The following is a 12,078-nucleotide window of genomic DNA, read 5'->3' as shown; positions in this document are numbered from 1 at the left end:
TTTCATTGATTGACTTTTCTGTTGCTATATTGTTGTTGTATTATGTGCTGCACCTCTCGACGTCATTGTAAATGAGAGCTCACTCTCAATGATCTATCGAGAACAAATAAAGATGGAATGAATGTCCACCCATCTTCACTTCGCAAGCCGATCGCAACAGAGGAAGAAGAGGAGAGAAGAGAAGTGACGATGGATGAGCGAGAGAGAGAGAGAGACCTTTAAGCCTGTACGCCTACGCGGCCATTACCGCCCTTCTCATGTCCTCCCTACTGCTCACTACTGCCTCCTTCAAGCTCTCCTCAACATCCCTCCATTCCCCTCCATACTTCTAAGTGCTTTCTTTCCTCCATACTTCTACCTCATCAGCCTGTCTCCACACCCTCCTCCTAGTCTATGTTCCATCCTTAATTAGCTCCGTTCACTGGATTCTTCATCTCTACAGAGTACCCCCTCCTCCTCCTCCTCATTCCTCCTCATTCCTCATTCATCTATTTTTGCCTCCTTGGTCCCCACCCTCTCGTCCTCTCTCGGGGTCATCTCTTCCTTTCTTTTTTCCTGTCCTCTCCTACTCGTTCCTCCTTACCTCCCTTCTGCTTACACACACATCGATAGGTGGCTTCCCTGAGGAGCAGCTAGGGGGAGTAATATGTTGCATTATAAATGAAGGTTGAAGTAAACGGCTTTAAAATCTCACTTGGCCTCCATTATCTCGATGTCTTCCTGTTCTGGTAGAATTCCCCCCTCCTCCTCATTCCTCCTCATTCCTCATTCATCTATTTTTGCCTCCTTGGTCCCCACCCTCTCGTCCTCTCTCGGGGTCATCTCTTCCTTTCTTTTCTCCTGTCCTCTCCTACTCGTTCCTCCTTACCTCCCTTCTGCTTACACACACATCGATAGGTGGCTTCCCTGAGGAGCAGCTAGGGGGAGTAATTTACCATATACCATGACTAAAAAGGCACACACACACACACACACACCCTGCACCCCCCCCCCCCCCACTAACAGACAATGTCTCTCTGACACACACAGTACCACCAGGCACTGTTTACAGCCACATCCCTCATGCACAAGTGGGGGGTGTAAGTCTCTCTGTGTGTGGGTGTGTGCGTGTGCGTGTGCGTGTGTGTGTGTGTGTGTGTGAGTAAGTAGTGGGGGAGGCTAACCACTGTGGCCTGGATGGAAAGAGAGGACAGAGTGAGGCGAAGGGAGGGGTACTGGTGGTCTTTCATTTGTGCTGAATAAAAACATGACGATTGCCTTGGGACGACATCATCACAGGCAGGAACGGGCCTGATTTCCTTTGTTCTGAGAGAGCGTGGCTGGAGAATCCCTCCAGAGGGACTGCGGAGGTGGGGCGCAGAGCGTGCACGCTAACAGCACAGAGGGATGAGGCACGCTAGAGGGATGGACTCCAGCTCCCAGCGATCCGTATCCATAGCAGAGAGAGAGAGAGAGAGAGAGAGAAAGAGAGAGAATGTTTGGATGTGTTTGTGGATGTTTGTATGCGTTTGTGTGTCTGCATGTTTGTGGATATGTATAGTATGTGTGTGTGTATCTATGCTGCCTATGTATCTGTGTGTGTATGTGTGTGTATGTGTATCTATGTATGTATGTGCATGTGTGTGTGTGTGTGTGTATGTGTATCTATGTATGTGTGGGGATGTGAGCGTGTATATCTATGTACGTGTGTGTGTGTGTGTGTGTGTGTGTGTGTCTGTGTGCATGATGCTCTCAGACCCACAGAGTAGCAGAAGGGAGACTGGGCTCCAATCTGTCACTCCACTACTCTTGTCTTCAGCAACAAGCCCCTTAAACCAACTCCGCTCCACCACAGAAAACAACAACAGCCGTAAACAAAGAACCTCCCTCTTCCCCGTCTTCCAAATGGATTCAAATCCCCCCCTCCCTGTGGAGACTACTGATGAGCGAATAATTAAACACAGGATTCTGTCAACGGAAAAGGAGTAAGATAGAGAGAGATAGAAAGAGATTGAGAGAGAGGGATAGAGAGAGAGAAAGGGGGAGAGAGAGAGGGGAGAGGGAGATAGAGAGAGAGAGAGAGAGAGAGAGAGAGAGAGCAAGAGAGAGAGAGGCTAGCCTGGAGATCCATCAGAACAATGCAGGATTTAATTTACTGACAGCTCTTACACCATTCAGCGGGAGAAGAAATGACAGAGGTATTTCCTGATGCTGCTGAATAATAACACTGCTCACAGCGGGTTATAAATCTCAAAGTCTGAGCTAGGATGACACCCTTTCCCCTTCTCTCCCTCTCTGCTATGGAGACAGATCGTTGGGAGCTGGAATCCATCCTTTAAAATATATCATAACGTTTATTAGTCGATTGATCGGTCAGTTTGGTCTTTGTTAAGTCGATTGGTCGATCGCTATGCTTTTTAGTTGCAGAGCGAAACGCTGGCAGCTATTGTGATTGCGCCGGACAGACAGAGGTGTTATGACAGTCTATAAGGGACTTTACAGCAAGAGCCTGGCAGTGTGCAGATGCACTGGGACAGTAGTTACAACAGTCTAACAGACTTTACGGCAAACAGTTGGGCACCATTCATCTGCCATTCAGTGTTCACAGCCAGCTGGTTTGTATTTAAAGACGTCACTACAAATATTGCATGTTGAAAACAAATATTTTACAGATTTTAATAGATTAGTCTACTAAATGAGTTGACTATTAGTCGAAGACAGCTCTGATTATAAACGTTCATGGGCTTTGGACAGTGGCCTATGTGACACATTGTATGTGTAATAATTAGTGCCGTCAATAGATACACTTTTCTTTACTAATTAATATCACAATTGTCTGTAATTAATCTAGATTAATCTAGATTAAAAATAGCATTTTTCTACTTAAGACCGAAGCATGTAACCGATATTTACTTGAGTAAAACCATGGAATTAATGTAAAATCAACACAAAGAAAGTATATTTAGATTCAAAGACTATTTTAATAGCCTTCTTTGAATACAGTTTCTCTCCTGTGAAATACAAATGTTCAACAAAACCACCAACATTGACTCAGCTAGCCCTCTTTCTTATATCCGCGGCGCTAAGATTGAAGATTTTTCACTCCATATATTAATCTAGATGAATTTATTTTAATGCTTTAAATCATTTAAATTAATCTCCAAAGTTAAAGCATTAATTTTGACAGCCCTAGTAATAATAAATTCCTGGAGGATGCATCACAATGCAAAAAGAACAACAGTCTGTTCTGTGTGCCATGTGGTGCTGGGCTCCCCTCACCAACCCCTCACCAACCCCCCCCAGGGCGTCCCATAGCTGCTAACGTGAGTGTCGCCTGGACAGGCATCTGTCAGTTACTGTCTGCCAGCCTGGGCTTTCTCTGAGGCCTACTGAAGCTGGTGAGCTTCCAGCATGTTGTTATTCCTCTTGTCCAGCAGGGGTCAGTGTGCTCAGCTGAAACAGCCCCAGTCAGACCCAAGGAGGCTGGGGGCAGGCTGGAAGGAGCAGGCATGGGGCGGACAGAGGGTGGGAAGGAGGGAGGGAGGAATGATGGAGTACCGGGGATGCAGCTCTTCTTCAGCCTCTGCCCAGAAGGAGAGAAGGAGGAGGGAGTGGAGTGGAGAGGAGGGAGGGAAAGATGGCTCTAATGATGGTGTCTTCCTGCTCTGGCTGAGGAGGGGCGGAGAGCGAGGTATACAGTGGAATGTGCCTGAAGAGCAGCACAGTGTCCAGTGAGGCCAGCAAGGACAGGATGCTGGAGCCAAACCCTGGTGGGGACGACTGAGACAGCAGCGTATCTACCTAGTCAGTCATAATCAAACACACAGATCTATGACAGAAAAACTAATAAATGCCGTGAGTCACTACGGCACGCTGCGAGGGAGGCTCGTGTACAGAAAATTAAAACCATCTTAGCCCGGAGGCCAGCGCGAGCGGAGAGCCGTCACTCAGTCATGGAGCTGTCTCTCCAGACAGACAGACAGACAGACAGACAGACAGACAGACAGACAGACAGACGCACGCTAAATGGCCCCTGCTCCACCCGGTTTAGATGTAGTTTAAACTGGGCTAGTTGCTGCTGCTGCTCAGGTTGTCAGGGAAAAGTGCTGTCACACTAAATTCACCAAGCCATCACTTTTACCTCAGTTGTAACTCTACACCTAAAACACGACAGTGCTAGCATCACACCTAGAGGGAGAGAGAGGGAGAGAGAGAGAGAGGGGGGGAGAGAGAGAGAGGGGGGGGAGAGAGAGAGGGGGGGGGAGAGAGAGAGAGGGGGGGAGAGAGAGAGAGGGGGGGAGAGAGAGAGAGGGGGGGGGGAGAGAGAGAGGGGGGGGGAGAGAGAGAGAGAGAGAGGGGGGGGGGGGGGGGTAATGCAGAAACCTGCGTTCCCCTCTGGGTGCAGGCGGTTAAAAGATAATCGGCTCCAGAGGTTTACTTACGTGCTGTTGATAATCTGGAACTTTTCCCCTTTCCTGAAGCTGAGGTCGTCTTCTGTCCGCGCCTCATAGTCGTAAAGTGCCACAAAGAGAGTGACTCCTGCAGGAGAAGAAAACACAGTGTCAGCACTCAGGCGATTTGCAGGACAGAAATGAACCTGGGAATCGCATTGAAGCGACTTGTGTGCACTGTAAGCATTGTATAGCCTACTTAAAAAAAGATAAACTATTTCCGGCTTAGAGACGCAAGAAAGCCTTGTTGAATTTTATGTGAAACTCCGCCAAGTCTATGAGTGACAGTGTCTGGAAGTGAGTCTTAGATGAGGATAGTCATGTTTACTGAAGCGGACACACAGAGCAGTGGTTCTCCACCTGAAACAGAGGGATGGCTGTTTGCAACTCATACATAGATAAGCATAGACAGAATAGTGACTTTTGACATGAAGTGAATTTTCAACCTGATTAATGATTCAAACAAATCTTTATTTCACAAGATAAAAGCATCTACAGGTAGGCTATACATGATATAAATAAAACATGATTTGTATTTATTTTGTGCCCTCCTCCACCCACATTTCAGGCCCGCTTTGGGGGTCCCCACCCCCATGTTGGAACCCCACCCCCTATGGCCGCTGACAGAGCACAACACACATCAAATCTAATGGAGAAATTCTGCCTTAACAAAAGAAAATGTCTCAGATGATAACAGCAGGAGGCAGACAACTGTTGGAGCTTAACAGGCCTCAGAGTAGAGCGGAGCGATGCCAGAGATGCTCAGGGTGCTCAGCTGTCCCAGGAGAGAAGCTCCGGGGCTCAGCCCTGTCTCCATCCACTCCGACTCCCCTCAGACAGGCTAAAGGACCAGCATAGTCTTAAAGAGCTTTCCTGCAGAGGGGACCGAGCACATCACTGCTGCTGGATTTAATATGGTAGCTTCGTCACTAAGAATGCATCAGGGAAGGAGAGCCAGCAGGGAGAGAGAGAGAGACAGGGTTCCCACAGACATTGTCAAATGAAATTCAAGGACTTTTAAGTACTTTTCCAAGCACTGTTTTTCATTTTCAAGGATGTCACTCGAAGGATACAATTCACTTTTGAATGCTGTTTTTTTAAGCATCTTCTTGGCCTGCTTGCCAGCGCTAGAGCATCACACGCGAAGAAATGAGGAAACGCAGTTGGAGTGCGTGAAACAGCGACTCGTCAGATTAAATCAGGGGGGAAACGATTTCTTGATTCAGAACAATTTGATCATGGATGAACAAAACATTCAATGTGAATGGTTGATTTGAATTTCAAGGACTTTTTAAGCACCTTGTTAAAAATGGGTTGTTTTGAAAGGAATTCCAGGCCTCAAGTTTATTTTGTAAAAAAATCAAGCACTTTAAGCACTTCAAGGACCTTGTGCGAACCCCGGAGAGAGCAATGGGAAACTGACATTACAGGGCTATGCGTGCGAGAGTCTTGGGGGACAGACGGATCCTGAGCTCTTCTCCAACCCAGAGGAGGTGACTTGGACATAGAAATACACCCATATGCAGATTCATACAGCCTTTATCGACAACGCCCACGTAACCCACAACTTCCCCCCAACGCCAGTTGCCACTATCAAGTCAGGAGTTCTATCAAAGGAAAGAACACATACAACATTGCATTTCTTACGTAGAGGAGCAGGGGGTTGGTGCCTCCAGGTCTCCAGTCTGTGGGGTCTGCCGTGGCTTGTTATGTTAAATAGTTCTTAGAGTGTCTTATAGAGTTAAATGGTTAAATGGGTTCTTCCCACTGGCTGATCATCATCATCTAGTTTGTTTACTCCAAAGTACCATGGAGAGAACTCCCTGAGAGCCACTGTTGATATGAAGAGCCCACCCAAGGCTCGTGTGGATGGGAAAGACCTGCTGCTATACACATGATGAGGAGCAGGGGGGGAGGGGGGAGAGAGCGAGAGAGCGAGAGAGAGAGAGAGAGAGAGAGAGCCTTGTGGGGCTTTTGAGAGCTCTCAGATTCTTGTAACCTCCCCAACTAATCACAAGACACAAGATGCATCACCTCTGCTGTTTGCCACAAAGAGGATGAGGTCACAGGCCTGGTTCTCTAGCCTCTGGCTATGCAGATCTGTATTGACTCATCTCAGAATTGTTTGTGGAGGCCCCACTCAATTTCTCACATAGGGTCATGGGACTCGTTGTGAGTTTTTTCCATTCAGCAAAACGAACCATGCGAAGAGACGCAACGATCGTACTGTATGTGAAACGCGTCATTCCGGACATGCACCCAGTTCAGCTCCTCTTTAGTGGACATGCACCCAGTTCAGCTCCTCTGTAGTGGACATGCAGGGAGGGTTGTGTGGCTGTAGGGCAGGGAGGGTTGTGTGGCTGTAAGGCAGGGAGGGTTGTGTGGCTGTAAGGCAGGGAGGGTTGTTTGGCTGTAAGGCAGGGAGAGGGTTGTGTGGCTGTAAGGCAGGGAGAGGGTTGTGTGGCTGTAAGGCAGGGAGAGGGTTGTGTGGCTGTAAGGCAGGGAGGGTTGTGTGGCTGTAGGGCAGGGAGGGTTGTGTGGCTGTAAGGCAGGGAGGGTTGTGTGGCTGTAAGGCAGGGAGGGTTGTTTGGCTGTAAGGCAGGGAGAGGGTTGTGTGGCTGTAAGGCAGGGAGAGGGTTGTGTGGCTGTAAGGCAGGGAGAGGGTTGTGTGGCTGTAAGGCAGGGAGAGGGTTGTGTGGCTGTAAGGCAGGGAGAGGGTTGTGTGGCTGTAAGGCAGGGAGGGTTGTGTGGCTGTAAGGCAGGGAGAGGGTTGTGTGGCTGTAAGGCAGGGAGAGGGTTGTGTGGCTGTAAGGCAGGGAGAGGGTTGTGTGGCTGTAAGGCAGGGAGAGGGTTGTGTGGCTGTAAGGCAGGGAGAGGGTTGTGTGGCTGTAAGGCAGGGAGGGTTGTGTGGCTGTAAGGCAGGGAGAGGGTTGTGTGGCTGTAAGGCAGGGAGAGGGTTGTGTGGCAAGCCAGTTAGCTGTGTCATTGGGGAGGGTGAAAGGGAACAGGTTATGCCCAAATTTCCCCCACCAGGAGAACATTTAAAAGTTAAACTCATCTGCTTTCCTGCCACAGAATGGATTAGGATTAAACAGGGACTGAAAATTATCCAGAGAGAGCGAGAGAGAGAGCGAGAGCGAGAGCGAGAGCGAGAGCGAGAGCGAGAGCGAGAGAGAGAGAGAGAGAGAGGGAGGACTCCTGCTAAGTTGAGTGGAAACGCAGAGTTCCTCTGCGGAGCGGCCCGGGCTCAGTCGAACATAAAGGATATCCTGACTAGGAATATTCCCTACATAAACAATGAGCCCAACACACAAAGCCCCTACGCTAACGCCAGCCGGACGTTCCTCAGGGGAGGGAGGGAGGGAGGGGTCGGGGGGCGCTCGGAGGTTGGTAGAGCCAAGGCGAGGTGGTGAGGGGAGGTTTAGGGGGGGGGGGGTCTATAAACTGTACCTGTCCCGCCACGAGACCTCAGAGTTCCAGTGTGCGAGGAGGTGTTGACCCCTCCGAAGACGGCCATGCCCTGTCCGACGGGCTGGTGGAAGTTGTTGTAGTTGGGGATGGCAGTGACCCCGAAGCTGGGGTAGTGCTGCGGCGGCGTGGGTTCGGCCCCATAGCGGTAGCCGGCGGCGCTCTGAGAGATGCTGGTGTCCCTGTCGGCCGTGAGTTTGCTTGCTTCCTTATCCTTGCATTGCACACAGCCCATTATCTATAATCTATGAAGGAGAGAGAGAGAGAGAGAGAGAGAGAGAGAGAGAGAGAGAGAGAGAGAATGAGATTGACTGGCAGGAATCAATAAAATAATACACCCCATCTGGAGAAGAGAGAGAGGACACTGCGTTCACTGTGTGTACTGTACATGAAAACAGACTTGTAAGCCTGTATTTAACCAGGTAAGTTAATTGAGAACCAGTTCTCATTCATAATAACGACCTGGGCCACGTGGTGAGAAGAACATTACAAAATAATAAAAACATAAATACAGTAGAAGTGCAGCAGGAAGGGATGCCCCGATCACGTTTTTTGCCACCGATACCGATCACCGATCGTCTTGAGCCATATCGGCCGATACCGATATCGATATAGATCGTTTTGGTATAAAAAAAATATATATATTTTTGTATATATAATTTTTTATTTTATTTTTTTTAATAAAAAATATATATTATATAATAATACTTGTAGTTGTATTATCTGCGAGACATCGCCACCACGCAACAAGTCAAAATGCTCGCTATCTGCAAACAGCTCCACTGTCTGTGTGTACTCGAGTAGCCTCCAGCTACGGCCAGGATTCTCCGGCGCTGCAGCTGGACCCTATTGATCACATTCAGCATGCCCTCAACTCGAATACGCATCGAATCAATGTTATAAGACATTGATATCAGGAGCTATCTGTAGCTACTGCTAGCCAGCTAGATAGCGTTAAGACAACGCCTCAGTGAACTATGTAGTTTAATGGGACATTTCGTTTTGAACAGTGAGCTAACGTGAGCTAACGTGAGCTAACGTGAGCTATCATGCAATACTAGACTATTACTGGAGCATTTGTTGATATCAGGAGCTATCAGTAGCTAGCCGGCTAGATACCGTTAACAATGCCTCATGTATTAAACTAAAAGTGAATAGTTGACTGGGTAATTTAATTTTGTTTAAACAGTAACTAACGTTAGCTCACAGAGGTTGTATGCACTAGAGCAGACTATTGCTGGAGCTTGTTTACACGGGGAAGGGAGGGGCAGGAGGAGGAGGAGGTGGAGCGGCAGTTTGCAGCTCTGTGTGTCTGAGACAGAACTCAGCGAGTGAGATCTCCGCTATGAATTGGATCATGTTTTTCGATCGGTTTTCACGATCGGCGAAAATAAAGCATAAAGCAATAAGGAATTCACCGATCTCATATTTATACTGAATATCGGCCGATACCGATCGCTGGCCGATCGATCGGGGCATCCCTACTGCAGGATGCAGTGCAAGGAGACCAGTAAAGGCAGAACTCGCAGTAGCAGGACAGACACACATGGACAGAGGGGGACCAAACAATGACGAGACACATCTTTTTGTCCAGTAATAGTGAAAAATATCGCAGAATGGTAAAGTGGGTCGAGACGTTTAAGAGCCGGAGCGGTGGACTCTCTCTCTCTCTCTCTGGATGACATCCTTCCACTTATTAGAGCTCCCGCCGTCTGTGAGAAACAGCAGGGATCTTCATCGCCCCCCAGCCCTGGATGACTTGCACAAAGAGCGTGTCTCTGTCGTGGCCGGGGAGGAGGAATAGCCGGCCCTCATCACACCGGTGTCAGGGAGGCTGGCCGGCAGGAGGGGGGGACATGGAGTCAGACTCAGCAGCGCTCAGTGGCTTTTACGGAAGGCGTCGAGAGAGGAGAGGAGAATGGTGTAGGCTTGTTTATTTATAAAAAAAAAAAAATGGAGCCACTGGCTACCTCACTAGACACTCAGGACATGAATGAGTCTGATACCGGGGTCACAATTGGATATTATCACAATATATAACCACAAAAGACTGTTTCTTCCCCGGGCGGCTACGTGGTGCAGTGGGCAAGGCGCTCACCACGAATACTGGAGACGCTGGGTTCGCCTGTTCGAGCCCAGTGCTCCACATTGCTTTCAGTTTAGCTGGTCGTCCGTACTAATACACATTGGCAGTATTAGGGGGTGGGAAACTGATGGGTGGGGATCGGGCGTTGTGGACAGCGACTCCTACAGGTCGGTTGGTGCGCCTGCGCAGTAGAATCAAGAAGCGATGGGGGCGGCGCCCCTCCAAAGCGCAGACCCCTGACGCTGAAAGATCACGCCGCGCAGGTGAAAAGATGCGACTGCTGTTACCTCGAGTATCGGAGGGGACTCGTGCTATGTATGACTTAGTCCACATTGCAGCCGGCTTGTGGGAGGCAAGAAACAGCGTTCGAGACAGGGGAGGGTTGAATTGGATGATATGAAATTGGGATGGGAGAAAAATAGAAAAAGGGAGAAAAAGTGGATACAAAAAAAAAATACTGTTTCTTCCCCCATTCGCACCCCCCACCCCAGGACCCCTCAGGACCAGCACCCCGATCCCGCCTCGCCGCTAGATCGTGGCCTTCACTTCAATGCTGGGTTGTCCAACTCCAATCACCCGCGCAGTGGAGATCTCCATACAATTATCAGAATATTTTTTTACAAAACTTGAATGAAGAAAATGTTGGACATTTCTTATAGGCCCCCTCCACTCAAAAATGAGTTTTTCCACAGTTAACTCCTCTTGGAGGCATGACTTTGACTCTACTATAGATTGTTATTTTGTGCAGAGCTCCCTTTTCACATCCTTCCACTGGAGGGGGGGCCTCTCTCTATACTTCCTCAAAATCCTTGCGACCTATCATGGTCAGGTCGTCATCCGGGAAATGCTAACTGCTAACGTGAAATGCTAACGTGAAAGTCATATCATAAGTTGATACATCTAGTGATCTATGCATGAAAACAATACAGCGATATAGTTGTGTTTGGGTGAAACACATTTTTGTCAAACTGTCTAGGTGGAAAAAGAGAAAGTTAACCGGCTTGGGGGAAGACATGAGAGGGGCGGGGCTTCATAGATCCTTACATCCTCAATGAGGGGCACAGGTGTAGGGGTGCTGCTGAGCCATTTTCAATAGTGTTTGAACACTTTTGGTGGAAAAACCACACCAAACTAATTGTTCAATACACAACACATTTAAAGTGTTAAAAACACGTGTGGAAGAAATTGTAAATGTGTTATAGTAAAAATGAAAGCCTGAGCATCTTAAACATTAACTTTTCTCTTTAGCCGAGTCTGATATTCTGGAGGCAGTTTTGTGGGTATGATCAGAAGTACAATAAAAAATGAATGGATGTTCAAAGATGCATATTGTCACATTTTGACGATATATTGTGGCATGATACTGCATATCGTCACACTGCTACTGGTCACTGGATTTATGGTCCAAATTCCACCACGGAACGCCAGGCTGTAGAGCAGAGCGGCAAGAGCTGTGCGCTACAGCTCCCAGTTTAGGGAACAATGTACGCAGATGCAACCGCAAACTACAGACAAGACGACATCTTGAAATACTTTCAGAATGGCTTGTTTGTAAGTGGAATGTGATGGTACCACACCACTTGCCTCGTCAAAAACGAAACAGTCCCATTCTTTTTTAGAACTGGCACGAGTAAACAGAACGGATTTTCAGCGGCGTCTTTAATTTTTTTTATAATTATCCGAGGCAATTAATGTCATCTAATTATCCTTCTGTAAAAAGGAATATGAAAATAACCGTGTGTCTGAGTAGTTTATCAGCCCGAGGAAAGATGGACTATAAATTCAAGTCTTATAAGACAGGGTGCTGATAAGAGTCTGTCTGTCTCTCTCTCTCTCTCTAACTCCTGGCGCTGTCCCCACTGGCTCCTCTCCTCCATCTCTACTGTGAGAGGAGTAGGAAGTACACTCACTAAAGACACACACAGGGGGAGAGAGAATGTGACCCTGTGTGTGTGTGTGTGTGTGTGTGTGTGTGTGTGTGTGTGTCCCACCCCATGGAATTATATAAAGGTCTGCGCCTCCTCGGGGGGGAGGGCGTACAAGTGGGGAGCCGGGTGGAAGGAGCCCCTCTCCCCTCTATCAATCAAGCAGCAC

General features: G+C 48.2%; 1 protein-coding gene across 4 annotated transcripts in view; it reads right to left on the bottom strand.

Moving 5' to 3' along the window:
• Positions 1 to 12,078, bottom strand: part of LOC311228786 (tyrosine-protein kinase Fyn) — a 94,645-nt gene that overhangs the window by 17,627 nt on the left and 64,940 nt on the right. For all 4 annotated transcript variants that reach the window (XM_084314724.1, XM_084314726.1, XM_084314723.1 and 1 more), the window contains 2 exons: positions 7,881 to 8,143; positions 4,422 to 4,518 (listed from right to left, as the gene is read on the bottom strand). In XM_084314724.1, the coding sequence (XP_084170850.1) occupies positions 4,422 to 4,518; positions 7,881 to 8,133 (350 nt within the window). In that variant the 5' untranslated portion in view covers positions 8,134 to 8,143. The remainder of the gene's footprint in view (positions 1 to 4,421; positions 4,519 to 7,880; positions 8,144 to 12,078) is intronic.

This window comes from Notolepis coatsorum (genome assembly GCF_963971535.1).
Source record: "Notolepis coatsorum genome assembly, chromosome: 5".
Taxonomy (NCBI): Eukaryota; Metazoa; Chordata; class Actinopteri; order Aulopiformes; family Paralepididae; genus Notolepis; species Notolepis coatsorum.
This window is presented reverse-complemented; position numbering and strand designations above follow the sequence as displayed.